The following is a 14,513-nucleotide window of genomic DNA, read 5'->3' as shown; positions in this document are numbered from 1 at the left end:
ATCAGGTAACATAGCAGAGCAATACAAACTTAAACTTACCATCTAGACAAACAATCTGCCATAATATTGTCAGTACCTTCCACTTGTTTTATTTCCATGTCATTATCTTGCAAGATCAGACTCCAGTTAAGTAATCTTCTATTCTTATCCTTCAGTTTGTTCAGAAACACGAATGGATTGTGGTCCGTGTGACAAGATCTGAAGGATTATTCTAAACTGGACTGTACCTTTAAAAAGAGAGAGAGGGAGCAAACAGCTTGTGTGCTATTTCAGCAGAGAGAGAGAGCAACAGAGAGAGAGAAAGTTTGTGAGTTGCCTTGGAAACAAAGGCGGAACTATATGATAAACAGCTCGTGTTCCGCACTGGTGATATATACAAGGTCGATCGGCTTTTTAATCAGACACACGACACGCCAGAGACACGGAAGACACTGGTGAGCTTTGTGTACCCACAACAAGGGTGAAGTTTTTGCTCACAGTGTGGACAAAGGAGTGACCGGTGGAACACTATCAGTGTGTTTAACCCTTACCTGGGTTGACAGTGTTACTGTGGAAAATGGTCCTCTTTTTGTGATCACAAATCGGTGACTGTACGTTTCGGGAGCAGGAGGACAATGTGGAGGATCGGCATCAGCATTGGCACTGGGAAGACAAAACAACTCCCTCTTTCTGTCTGCAACTCTACTCAAATCAAATTCCTGAACTGAACTGACTACTTACCATTTCACCATAAGACTGTATCATCTAATTCCCTGAGCTGGGAATAAAGCTCGGGAACTTTATTTACTCACTTATATATGCATATACCTTGCTAACTTGTTTACCTTATCTTGTTTTGTATCACTTTATCATGTAGTTACTAATAAAAATTGAGTTTATAATGGAAGACCCAGACTCCAGGTGTGTCCATTTCTGCTGGGTCTTTTTAACCTGTTATGGGGTATGTAACAAAATTGGGGGCTCGTCCGGGATATGAACAAATTGGAGCCAATCTAAAATTTGTTGGGGACTTGAATGACTAGTTGATTTGATTGGGGAAATTCACTTTTTATTTGTATGAGTGGATTATCAGCAGAAATGGAGTTTGAGGTTAGTAAGTTTGTGGCAGAACCAACCCCAGAGGCCTTGGATGATGCTAAGAGGGATGTACTGTTGGGTATTGCTCGTAAGTTATAAGTTAAGGTGACCACTCGAATGAAGAAGGCTCAGATACAGCTGTTAATAGTACAGCATTATGTAGCCGAGGGGAAATTCGACGAGGAGGTGTTGGAAATGTTTGCTGAAGGTAAAGTACTTACTGGGGCTGAGGTTCAGCTTCAGGCAGCAAAACTGAATGATGAGTATGAGTTGCAGTTAAAACAGCTTGAGGATGATGAAGCAGAAAAGCAGAAGTTACATGAGGCTAGGAAGGCAGACAAAAAGAGGGATGAAGCAGAAAGGCAGAGGCAGTATGAGCTGACTAGGATAGAGAGGATACAGCAAGGAGGTCCAGTGCCAGATTGTGTTGATGAGTTGGTGGTGCCATTTAATATCAGCCAAGAAATTATGTTAGTACCACCATTTGATGAAGCTGAGGTCAACCGGTATTTCCTACACTTTGAAAAGATGGCCCAGACTCGGAAATGGCCAAGGGATGAGTGGGCTGTCATGGTACAAAGTGTGTTGAAGGGGAAGGCTCAGCAGGCGTATTCTGCCCTGACCCTTGAACAGTCAAAGAATTATGAATCAGTGAAAGATGCAGTGCTTAAAGTCCATGAGTTGGTTCTGGAGGTGTATAGACAAAAGTTCAGAGACTTGAAGAAGTCCGGGAGCCAAACTTATGTGGAGTTTCCCATGAAAAACGGGTGTACTTTGATTGTTGGTGTACCTCAAAAGGGGCGAATGAAGACATTAACAATTTGAGGGAGTTGATGCTGATTGAAGAATTTAAAAACTGTGTCCCTGACAACATCAAGATGTATTTGAATAAAAAAGAGGCTGTGACCCTGTCAGTCTGTTAGGTTAGCAGACGAGTATGCTTTAACCCACAAGGTAAAGTTTTTCCCGAGCAGAAACTACCAAAGTAGCAGGGATAACAAAGAGACCCCATAGGTTAAACCAGAGAGTAAGTTGGGAACTAGTGACAAGAGTAAGGAGGAAGGAAAGCAGCCTGGGAACGAGTGACAAGGGTAAGGAGGAAGGAAAGAAGCCTGGGAACGAGTGACAAGGGTAAGGAGGAAGGAAAGAAGCCTGGGAACGAGTGACAAGGGTAAGGAGGAAGGAAAGCAGTCAAAAGGGAAGTTTTCCAGTTTCACCTGTCACTATTGTAAGAAGCCTGGTCATGTGACGGCAAATTGTTTTGCTATGAAAAGGGAAAAAGGAAAGGAAAAGCAGACAAGCCCAACTGGTTTTGTTCAGTCAGTTGAGACGCCACGGAGAAAGAAAGGGTCTGACCGAGTGCAAGAGGGATTTGAGCAGTTTATCTCAGGGGTTTGTGTCTGTAAAAGAGGGGTCCACCCTGGTTCCAGTGAGAATCTGGAGAGATACTGGGGCTTTTCAGTCACTAATATTGGATAGTGTTTTGGACTTCGGTGATGAGACAAAAACCGATGAAGTCAATATTATTAAGGGAATTGGAAAGGGGACTGAGTCTGTGCCTTTGCATAAGGTAATATTGAAATGAAAATTGGTATCAGGACCTGTTAAGATCGGGGTATGATCTGAGTTGCCAATAGACAACGTTGATGTCTTGCTGGGTAATGACCTTGCAGGTGGGGATGTTTATTCAGCAGTACAGCTAACGGGAAAACCTGTAGCTGACGACCCACACACAGATACTGATGTGTATCCTGCATGCGCAGTGACCCGAAGCATATCTAAAAAGGCTGCTGACACAGATAGCAAAGACAGAGGTTTAACTTATGAGAATTTGTCAGAGACTTTTCTACCTTCCATGTTACAACAGGATTCAGGTAATAAGAAGGATGAAAAAGGTTTGTCCTTGTCCAGGAATGAATTTATAGCAGAACAAAGTTGAGATTCTGAAATTGTTGCATTAAAGGAGACAGCTCTCACAGAAGAGGAGGTTCAGAGAGAGTCAGCAGGGTATTATCTTAAGGATGGGGTGCTAATGAGGAAGTGGAGATCACCCACTGTGCCTGCAAGTGAGGATTGGGCCATTGAACATCAAGTTGTGGTCCCGAAAGTTTACAGGCTGAGATTTTAAACATGGTTCATAGTATACCTTTAGGTGAACATTTTGGAGTGAGAGAGACAGTAAACAGGATTATGAAGGAATTCTACTGGCCTAATTTAAGAAAGAATGTTGTGAATTTTTGCAAGACTTGCCATACCTGTCAGGTTGTGGGAAAACCTAATTAGGTGATCACAGCAGCACCACTTAGACATATACCTGCTTTTAGTGAACCTTTTTCTAGGGTCATGGTGGATTGTGTTGGCCCATTGCCAAGGACTGCAGCTAGTTATGAGTATTTGTTAACCATCATGTGTGTTGCATCTAGGTCAGAAATATTGGGGCCAAGACTGTGGTAAAGGCCCTTATAAAATTTTTCACACTGGTAGGTCTACCTAAAGAAATCCAATCTGACCAGGGTACTAACTTTACTTTGAAAACATTACAGGGGACAGTTAAAGAGTTGAGAGCTAAGCACATTGTGTCATCTGCATTTCACCCAGAGTCCCAGGGGGCTTTGGAGCGGTTTCACTCCACTCTTAAGATGATGATTAGAACATACTGTGTGGAATATGGAAGAAATTGGGATGAAGGAGTTCCCCTAGTCCTATTTATTGTTAGAGATTTGATTCAAGAGACTTTGGGGTTCAGTCCGTTTGAACTTGTTTTTGGTCACAAAGCTAGGGGACCTTTGACCCTACTCATAGAGCAATGGTCAGATTAGAATGTAAGTATGAGCATGCTTAGTTATGTTTTGGAATTCAGAGACAGACTTAACAATGCTTGTGACCTTGCAAAGCAGAATTTACAGCACTCTCAGATAAACATGAAACAGTGGTATGACAGGAGAGCGAGAGAACGGAGATATCATGTTGGAGAAAGAGTCCTGGTGCTGTTCCCCCTCCTTACCAAACCCCTTCAAGTGAGATTTAGTGGACCATATGAAATAATTAAGAAAATTGATTCCTTGAATTATGTTATTAGAATTCTGACCAACAGAAGGCTACACAGCTCATCCACGTAAATATGATCAAGCATTATCATGACCCTGAACCAGCACCTGTAAGTACTGTTATGACAACAGAGGAGACTGTGGTGTCTGGTACTGGAATACCAGATAATTTTAATCAGCTCCAAGTAGTTTCCACAAGGCTTGGGAATTCTGATGTTTTGAAAAATATTGATGGAAAGATTCAACATTTTTACAGTCAAGGCAGCAAAAACAACTGAAGAGTTTAATTAACAAGTAGAAAGATTTAGTCCCTGACATTCCCAGACCGTGCATAGCTGCGGTGCACGAGATAATTGTAGATAAAGTTGATCCCATTAAGCGGCACCCTTACAGAATGAACCAAGACAAAAATAAAATGGTTGAACAAGAAATTAAATACATGCTAACAGCCGGTATAATTAGGCCACCCACTTCAGACTGGGCGTCACCGTGCACGAAGAAGGCATGCGGTTCATTGGCCTTCATTAATCGTGCAATTGAGTTTAGGAGCCCAGAGGTAATGTTGCAGCTACATAGGACCCTGGTCAGACCCCACTTGGAGTACTGTGCTCAGTTCTGGTCGCCTCACTACAGGAAGGATGTGGAAACCACAGAAAGGGTGCAGTGGAGATTTACAAGGATCTTGCCTGGATTGGGGTGCACGCCTTATGAGAATAGTTTGACTGAACTTGGCCTTTTCTCCTTGGAGAGATGGAAGATGAGAAATGACCTGATAGAGGTGTATAAGATGATGAGAGGCATTGATTATGTGGATAGTCAGAGGCTTTTTCCCAGGGCTGAGATAGCTAGCATGAGAGGGCACATTTTTAAGGTGTTTGGACGTAGGTACAGAGGAGATGTCACAGACAAGGTTTTTTTATGCAGAGAATGTTGAGTGTGTGGAATGGGCCACTGGTGGCAATGGTAGAGGTGGATACGATTGGGTCTTTTAAGAGGCTCCTGAATAGGTATATGGAGCTTAGAAAAATAGAGGGCTATGGATAACCCTAGCTAATTTCTAAGGTAAGGACATGATCGACACAGCTTTGTGGTCCAAAGGGCCTGTATTATGCTGTAGGTTTTCTATGTTCTATAACCAGTTTTCTCACTGTCCTGTGTACTGACATCTGACCTGTTCATACCCCTGTACTGTGTGCTGACCTCTGACCTGCTTGAACCCGTCCTGTGTACTGACATCTGATTTGTTTACACCACTGCCCTGTGTACTGTCATTTGAACTTTTATCTCACTGTACTTGTGGTGATATCACGTGTCACATGTCAGAATGTGATTGGACAGAGTTATGAGCATGCACAGAAATGACTGTTGTAAATAAAATTTCTAGTTTTAATTCTTCCAGAATATGGTTTGTTCTTTGTAACCCATGGTATATATAAAGAACACAATGTGGTATCAGAAGTCGGTCTGGAAGAATAATACGTTTGCTAAACGCAGGAGTAGCGAAGAAGATAATCGACAAAAAAAGTGCAAACTTTTTTGTTGTTTGCTAACAGCTTTAAAAATGGAAGTTTTGCAAACCCAATCGACACTTCAGCTGACAAGAAATGTAGCTGAAAACTGGAAAAGATTTAAACAGTTTTGAAACTTATTGGCAATCAGAGCAGAAAATAAAATGGAACAAAAGAAAGCTGCCATTCTACTCCACGTGATTGGTGATGACGCAATTGAGGTATATAACCATTTTACTTTTGAAAATGGAGATAATTTGAATCTAAAAGCGATAATCAACAAGTTTGTAGCATTTTGTATACCAAAGCGCAATGTGATGTATGAGAGATATAAATTCTTTACATGCAAGCAGAAAGCTGGTCAAATGATTGATCAATTTGTTATGGAATTGAGAAACCACAGTAAAACATGCAAGTTTGCAGAGCTGACAGACACTCTCATCAAAGACAGAATTGTTTGTGGCATTCTGTATAATGGTTTGAGAGAAAGACTCTTAAGAAAACCAGATGTAAATTTGGAAAAAGCTTTGATTCTCTGCAAAGCTTCAGAAACCGCAAAGTCGCAGGCTAAAGATCTTTTTATTCAGAACTGCAGCATACACACTGTGAATAACCGCAAACATGTTAGAAAAAATAATGAAGTGGTAACAAAACCGACAGCGAGCAAGACGTCATCTGAAAGGAAAAAATCTTTGTGATCACTATGGGCGGCAACATCAGCCAAAAAAGTGCCCAGAGTGTAGGAAAATGTGCAACAACTATGGTAAGAGTAATCATTTTTCATGCTGTTGCAGAAGTAGAAAGGAAATAAAACATGTAAATGCAGTTCTTGAAAATGAACGTGAGGAGTTTTATATTGATGTGCTTTGTGAAAATGAACGAAGTAAGAATGACTAGACTATGCCATTACAAGTGAACCAAAACATTATTCTGTTTAAATTGGATACTGGAACACAAATAAATATTCTTGCAGAATCTGAGTTTAATGCATTAAAGCCAAGACCAAAGTTATATCAGACAAATATAAAAGTGACTGGGTATTCAGGTGCAGACATTCCAGTTAAGGGAACATATGTGGCAAAAGTATCACACAAAAATATGGAGCACACGCTTTCATTTGTGGTAGTACTAAAAAAGGTACAGTCAATACTGGGTTTATCTGCCTGTGAGAGGCTGAATCTGGTGAAAAGAAACTTAGTCCTGGACCGTGACACAGAGTCAGAGACAGTGATTTAATGAAAGAGACAGAGAACAGTATTTGATTCCAATGTGGCAAAAGTAAAAGAAGTAATAAAGAAAAATTCCAGACCCATCCCTTTGTTACCAGCATCTGACAAAGCATTGCCACCAAAACCAAACTTGTTGGTATAGTACAATACTGATCTGAAGCCAAAGAGTGACAAGAATGAGGATCCAATTGAAGAAGTGAAAGCACAAGAAGTCTCAGCATAAAAAAGAGATCACACAGTTAATGAATGAATTGCGATTTCTTCACAAAGATCTCAAGAAAGCGCCAACTTCAGAGTTTCCGTTAACTGATGCAGACCAGACAAAACATGAAAATAACAATGAAACAGTAGAACTGTGAGAACCACTTAGAAAGTCTACTCGTGTTCATAAACCCCCAGAGAGACTGATAGAGACATGTTAAATTATACATTTATTTTGATTATTAGAACCATAGAACATTACAGCACATAAACAGGCCTTTTGGCCCTTCTTGGCTGTGCCAAACCATTTTTCCGCCTAGTCCCACTGACCTGCACCTGGACCATATCCCTCCATACACCTCTCATCCATGTACCTGTCCAAGATTTTCTTAAATGTTAAAAGTGAGCCCGCATTTACCACTTCATCTGGCAGCTCATTCCACACTCCCACCACTCTCTGTGTGAAGAAGACCCCCACCAATGTTCCTTTTAAACTTTTCCCCCTTCACCCTTAACCCAAGTCCTCTGGTTTTTTTTCTCCCCTAGCCTCAGTGGAAAATGCCTGCTTGCATTTATACACATCATAATTTTATATACCTCTATCAAATCTCCTCTCATTCTTCTACGCTCCAGGGAATAAAAGTTCTAACCTATTCAGCCTTTCTCTATAACTCAGTTTCTCAAGTCCCGGCAACATCCTTGAAAACCTTCTCTGCACTCTTTCAAACTTATTAATACCCTTCCTGTGCTTCAGTGACCAAAACTGAACACAATACTCCAAATTCGGCCTCACCAATGCCTTATACAACCTCACCACAACATTCCAACTCTTATACTCAGTACTTTGATTTATAAAGGCCAATGTACCAAAAGCTCTCTTTATGACCCTATTTACCTGTGACACCACTTTCAGGGAATTTTGTATCTGTATTCCCAGATCCCTCTGTTCCACTGCACTCCTCAGTGCCTTACCATTTACCTTGTATGTTCTACCTTGGTTTTTGCTTCCAAAGTGCAATACCTCACACTTGTCTGTATTAAACTCCAACTGCCATTTTTCAGCCCATTTTTCCAGCTGGTCCAAATCCCTCTGCAAGCTTTGAAAACCTTCCTCACAGTCCACTACACCTCCAATCTTTGTATCATCAGCAAATTTTCTGATCCAATTTACCACATTATCATCCAGATCATTGATATAGATGACAAATAACAAAGGACCCAGCACTGATCCCTGTGGCACACCACTAGTCACAGGCCTCCACTCAGAGAAGCAATCCTCCACTACCACTCTCTGACTTCTCCCATTGAGCCAATGTCTAATCCAATTTACTACCTCACCATGTATACCTAGTGGCTGAATCTTTCTAACTAACCTCCCATGCGGGACCTTGTCAAAGGCTTTACTGAAGTCTATGTAGACAACATCCACTGCCTTCCCCTCATCCACTTTCCTTGTAACCTCCTTGAAAAACTCTAATAGATTTGTTAAACATGACCTACCATGCACAAAGCCATGTTGACTCTCCCTAGTAAGCCCATCTATCTAAATATTTGTAGATCCTATCTCTAGTACTCCTTCCAATAATTTACCTACTACCGACGTCAAACTTACTGGCCTGCCATTTCCCAGATTACTTTTAGAGCCTTTTTTAAACAACAGAACAACATGAGCTATCCTCCAGTCCTCTGGCACCTCACCCGTAGATACTGACATTTTAAATATATTTGCTAGGGCCCCTGCAATTTCAACACTAGTCTCCTTCAAGGTCTAAGGGAATACCCTGTCAGGTCCTAGTGATTTATCTACTCTGATTTGCCTCAGGATAGCAAGCACCTCCTGTTTACACCCATCCTGTGTACTGACCTCTGTTCTGTTTACATCTGCCCTGTGTACTGACCTCTGACCTTTTTACATCCCCATCCTTTGTACTGACCTCTGACCTGTTTACACCCCTGACTAATGTACTGATCTCTGACTTGTTTCTCACCTGGATAAGGGAAACAAAGAAGAACTTACTTATACAAGGAGCAACTGGAGACCGACTCTGTTGGTAACCCTTGGCACACCGGTTGCATGTGATGCCTGTCACGCCATCCTTACACGGACACTGTCCTGTTGTTTGATTGCATGTTTTACCAGCAGCTCCAACGGGGTGACAGTCACAGGCTGTGGAACAAAGAAAGGTCACAAGTTATTCAAAGTCGATAAATACAATCACTTGGGAAGTCAAATGGTGTGGCTGACCATGGCAGATCGATCCATCACATCTTTTCTTTAAATCTGTTTCTGAGTAAAGGAATCATACATAATTCTAAAAGTGCCCAAAGGCAGATCGTAAATTTTTACACAGGGTCTCTAATTTGAACAGTGCAGCACAAAGACAGGCTCTTCTGCCCACCACGTGGTGCGGAACCTACTAAATTAATAACCTACTGGCCATCTGAACTCATCTCTTCACTTACCTATCCAAAAGCCACAAACCTCTATTGTATATTCCTCCACCAGTACCCCAGGCACCAACCACTCTCTCTGTAAACAGACACATCTCCTTTGGACTTACCCCATCTCACCTTTAATACGTGCCCTCTGGTATGAGACATTGCAACCCCAAGTAAAAGATACCCATTGTCTGCTCTATCTACAATCTCATAATCTTATAAACATCTATCAGGTCTCTCCTCAGCTTCCGCCACTCCAGAAAAAGGAACTCAGCATCTAACTTCTCCTTGCAGCACAGGCCTTCTAATCCAGGGAGCATCCTGGTAAACCTCTTCTGCACCCCCTCCCAAGTCTCCACATCCTTCCTATAACAGGATGCCCAGAACTGAATCTAATACTCTGATGTGGCCCAACAGGAATTTTATAAAGCTGCAAAGAACTTCCCAACTCTTGAAGTAATTTCCTTGAGTAATAAAGGCAAACACGGGAACCAGAGTTCCAGAGCAGATAGTGGAGAGGTTGTGGGAAAAGATGCTGTTAAGTCTACATATAAAGTCAGAAATCGAAATGTTGAACATGGCGGGATTATTGTTCTCTGTTGTGTATATTTTGATGCAAGGAGTATTGTAGGAAAAGCGGATGAACTAAGGGCATAGGTCAGCAACTGGATTTATGACATTGTGGCCAATAGTGCTCGGTTGAAGAAGGGGCAGGACTGGCAGCTTTAGACATGATAGAAAGAGAGGAATTAAAGGGGGATGGGTGGCATTGCTAGTCATGGAAAATGTCACAGTCAGTCAGGACAGATTGGAGAGCTTGTCTAGTGAGGAATTAAGGGTGAAATTGAGGAATAAGAAAGGGATGACTATGTTAGTGGGATTATATTATTGACAACCCAACAGTCAGGGGGATTTAGAAGGGCAAATGTGTAGAAAGAATGCAGACTATTTCAAGAAAAGTAAGGTTGAGATAGTAGGTGAATTTAACTTTCCGCATATTGACTGGGACTCTGTACTGTAAAAGGACTAGATGGGATCGAGTTTGTCAAATGTGTTCATAAAGTTTCCTTGATCAGTATGTAAAAATCCCAATGAGAGAGTGTGTGAAAATAGATCTCATATTAGGGAATGAGGCAGGGCCTGGCAAATGTGGATTGGGACAGGTTGTTTTCTTGTAAAAGTGTACTTGGTCAGTGGGAGGTCTTCAAAAATGAAACTTTGAGATTACAGAGTTTGTATGTTCCTGTCAGAATAAAAGGCAAGGATAACAGGTTTAGGGAACCTTGTTTTTCAAGAGATAATGAGGCCTTGATTAAGAAGGAGGTATATAGCAGGTAAAGGCAGGTAGGAACAAATGAGGTACTTGAGCATAAGAAATGCAAGAACTTCAGAATCAGAATCAGATTGAACATCACTGGCATATATCATGACATTTATTAACTGTAACAACAGTAGTACAATGAAATACACAATAAATAGAGAATAAAACTGAGTTACATTAAGTGTATCTATCTATTTAATAGTTAATTTAAAATAAGTAGTGTAAAGTAACAGAAATTTAAAAAGTATTGAGTTAGTGTCCATGGGTTCAATATCTGTATAGGAATCTTATGGCAGAGGGGAAGAAGCTGTTCCTGAATCACTAAGTGTGTTTCTTCAGGCTCCTGTATCTCCTTCCCCATGGTAACTCATGGTAATTCTCCATGAGAATTGGAGGAGCAAAATTGTAAGGAGATAGCAGATATTTGTAGTGAGCACAAGGTTGTGATTGTGGGAGATTTTAATTTTCCACACATAGACTGGGAACCCCATTCTGTAAAAGGGCTGGATGGTTTGGAGTTTGTAAAATGTGTGCAGGATAGTTTTTTGCAGCAATACATAGAGGTACCAACTAGAGAAGGGACAGTGTTGGATCTCCTGTTAGGCAATGAGATAGGTCAGGTGACGGACGTATGTGTTGGGGAGCACTTCGGGTCCAGTGATCACAATACCATTAGTTTCAATAGAATTATGGAGAAGGATAGGACTGGACCCAGGGTTGAGATTTTTGATTTGAGAAAGGCTAACTTTGAGGAGATGCGAAAGGACTTAGAAGGTGTAGATTGGGACAATTTGTTTTATGGGAAGGATGTAATAGAGAAATGGAGGTCATTTAAAGGTGAAATTTTGAGGGTACAGAATCTTTATGTTCCTGTTAGGTTGAAAGGAAAGGTTAAAAGTTTGAGAGAGCCATGGTTTTCAAGGGATATTGGAAACTTGGTTCGGAAAAAGAGAGAGATCTACAATAAATATAGGCAGCATGGAGTAAATGAGGTGCTCGAGGAATATAAAGAATGTACAAAGAATCTTAAGAAAGAAATTAGAAAAGCTAAAAGAAGATACGAGGTTGCTTTGGCAAGTAAGGTGAAAATAAATCCGAAGGCTTTCTACAGTTATATTAATAGCAAAAGGATAGTGAGGGATAAAATTGGTCTCTTAGAGAATCAGAGTGGACAGCTATGTGTGGAGCCGAAAGAGAGGGGAGATTTTGAACAATTTCTTTTCTTCAGTATTCACTAAGGAGAAGCATATTGAATTGTGTAAGGTAAGGGAAACCTTACACAATTCCTCTTTTGGAAGAGGACAGCGAGGCTTTGAGAAGAAGTGCGGCGGCGGCCATTTTCAAATTGCTTCTCAGATTGGAGTTCTGAGAGGCGGGACTGCGCAGGCGCGTGAAGGAGGCCTGGGAAGAAGGGAAGATATAAAAAGAACGCAACCTTAAGCAGCGGGCAGCTTCGTTTGCGGGCAGCGGAGTGAGCCGAGAGCAGAGTGTAGGGCTTGGGCTCAGAGGGCTTAGGCGGAAGAGGGCACAGTAGGCTTATCTTTTAGTTCTTGTTATTTTCAGTTATTCGGGAAGTATGAGTGTGAGGGCAGCTTGTTGTTCTCGGTGTCGGATGTGGGAGGTCCTGGAGTCTCCGAGCCTCCCGGACGTCCACATCTGCGCCAGGTGTGTCGAACTGCAGCTCCTGAGGGACCGAGTTAGGGAACTGGAGCTGTAGCTCGATGACCTTCGCCTGGTCAGGGAGAGTGAGGAGGTGATAGAGAGGAGTTACAGGCAGGTGGTCACTCCGGGGCCACGGGAGGCAGATAGGTGGGTCACGGTCAGGAAGGGGAAGGGGCAGGTACTAGAGAGTACCCCAGTGGCTGTACCACTTGACAATAAGTACTCATGTTTGAGTACTGTTGGGGGGGACAGCCTACCTGGAGGAAGTGACAGTGGCCGGGCCTCTGGCACAGAGGACGGCCCTGTAGCTCAGAAGGGTAGGGATAGAAGAAAGAGGACCATAGTAATAGGGGACTCGATAGTCAGGGGTTCAGACAGGCGGTTCTGTGGAGGTGATTGGGAGTCCCGGATGGTAGTTTGCCTCCCTGGTGCCAGGGTCCGGGACGTTTCTGATCGCGTCCAAGATATCCTGAAGTGGGAGGGTGAGGAGCCAGAGGTTGTGGTACATGTAGGTACCAATGACATAGGTAGGAAAGGGGAAGAGGTCCTGAAACGAGAGTATAGGGAGTTAGGAAGGCAGTTAAGAAGAAGGACCGCAAAGGTAGTAATCTCAGGATTACTGCCTGTGCCACGTGACAGTGAGAGTAGGAATGGAATTAGGTGGAGGATGAATGCGTGGTTGAGGGATTGGAGCAGGGGGCAGGGATTCAAGTTTCTGGATCATTGGGACCTCTTCTGGGGCAGGCGTGACCTGTTCAAGAAGGACGGGTTACACTTGAATCCTGGGGGGACCAATATCCTAGCGGGGAGGTTTGCTAGGGCTACAGGGCAGACTTTAAACTAGTAAGATGGGGGGGGGGGGCGGAAATCAATTTGAGGAAACTATGAGAGAGGAGGTTAGTTCACCAGTAGAGCAAGTAAGTAGACAGTGTGTGAGGGAGGAAAGGCAGGTGATGGAGAAGGGATGCGCTCAGCCCGAAGTTGTAGGGGAGAAGAAAGAAAAGGATAATAAATTTGAATGCATTGCTAGGGATGAAAAGAGAGGAGGAGGTGGAGAGTATCTTAAATGTATCTATTTTAATGCTAGGAGCATTGTAAGAAAGGTGGATGAGCTTAAAGTGTGGATTGATACCTGGAATTATGATGTTGTAGCTATTAGTGAAACATGGTTGCAGGAAGGGTGTGATTGGCAACTAAATATTCCTGGATTTAGTTGCTTCAGGTGTGATAGAGTAGGAGGGGCCAGAGGAGGAGGTGTTGCATTGCTTGTCCGAGAAAATCTTATGGCGGTGCTTTGGAAGGATAGATTACAGAGCTCCTCTAGGGAGACTATTTGGGTGGAATTGAGGAATGGGAAAGGTGTAGTAACACTGATAGGAGTGTATTATAGGCCACCTAATGGGGAGCGTGAGTTGGAAGAGCAAATGTGTAAGGAGATAGCAGATATTTGTAGTAAACACAAGGTGGTGATTGTGGGAGATTTTAATTTTCCACACATAGATTGGGAAGCTCATTCTGTAAAAGGGCTGGATGGTTTAGAGTTTGTGAAATGTGTGCAGGATAGTTTTATGCAACAATACATAGAAGTACCGACTAGAGATGGGGCAGTGTTGGATCTCCTGTTAGGGAATGCGATAGGTCAGCTGACAGATGTATGTGTTGGGAAGCACTTCGGGTCCAGTGATCACAATAGCATTAGCTTCAATATAATTATGGAGAAGGACAGGACTGGACCTAGAGTTGAGATTTTTGATTGGAGAAAGGCTAACTTTGAGGAGATGCGCAGGGATTTAGAGAGAGTGGATTGGGTCAAGTTGTTTTATGGGAAGGATGTAATAGAGAAATGGAGGTCATTTAAGGGTGAAATTATGAGGGTACAGAATCTTTATGTTCCTGTTCGGTTGAAAGGAAAGGTTAAAGGTTTGAAAGCGCCATGGTTTTCAAGGGATATTAGAAACTTGGTTCGAAAAAAGAGGGATGTCAACAATAGATATAGGCAGCATGGAGTAAAGGAATTGCTCGAGGAATA

At 42.3% G+C, this 14,513-nt stretch overlaps 1 protein-coding gene across 3 annotated transcripts in view; it reads right to left on the bottom strand.

Annotated features, from left to right (window-relative positions):
* Window positions 1–14,513, bottom strand: part of LOC140735215 (netrin-3-like) — a 430,472-nt gene that overhangs the window by 170,531 nt on the left and 245,428 nt on the right. For all 3 annotated transcript variants that reach the window (XM_073059997.1, XM_073059998.1, XM_073060000.1), the window contains one exon: window positions 9,080–9,229. In XM_073059997.1, coding sequence (XP_072916098.1) covers window positions 9,080–9,229 — 150 coding nt within the window. The remainder of the gene's footprint in view (window positions 1–9,079; window positions 9,230–14,513) is intronic.

Source organism: Hemitrygon akajei, chromosome 11 (assembly GCF_048418815.1).
Source record: "Hemitrygon akajei chromosome 11, sHemAka1.3, whole genome shotgun sequence".
Taxonomy (NCBI): Eukaryota; Metazoa; Chordata; class Chondrichthyes; order Myliobatiformes; family Dasyatidae; genus Hemitrygon; species Hemitrygon akajei.
The sequence above is the reverse complement of the archived record's forward strand: the minus strand, read 5'-3'. Positions and strand labels throughout refer to the sequence as shown.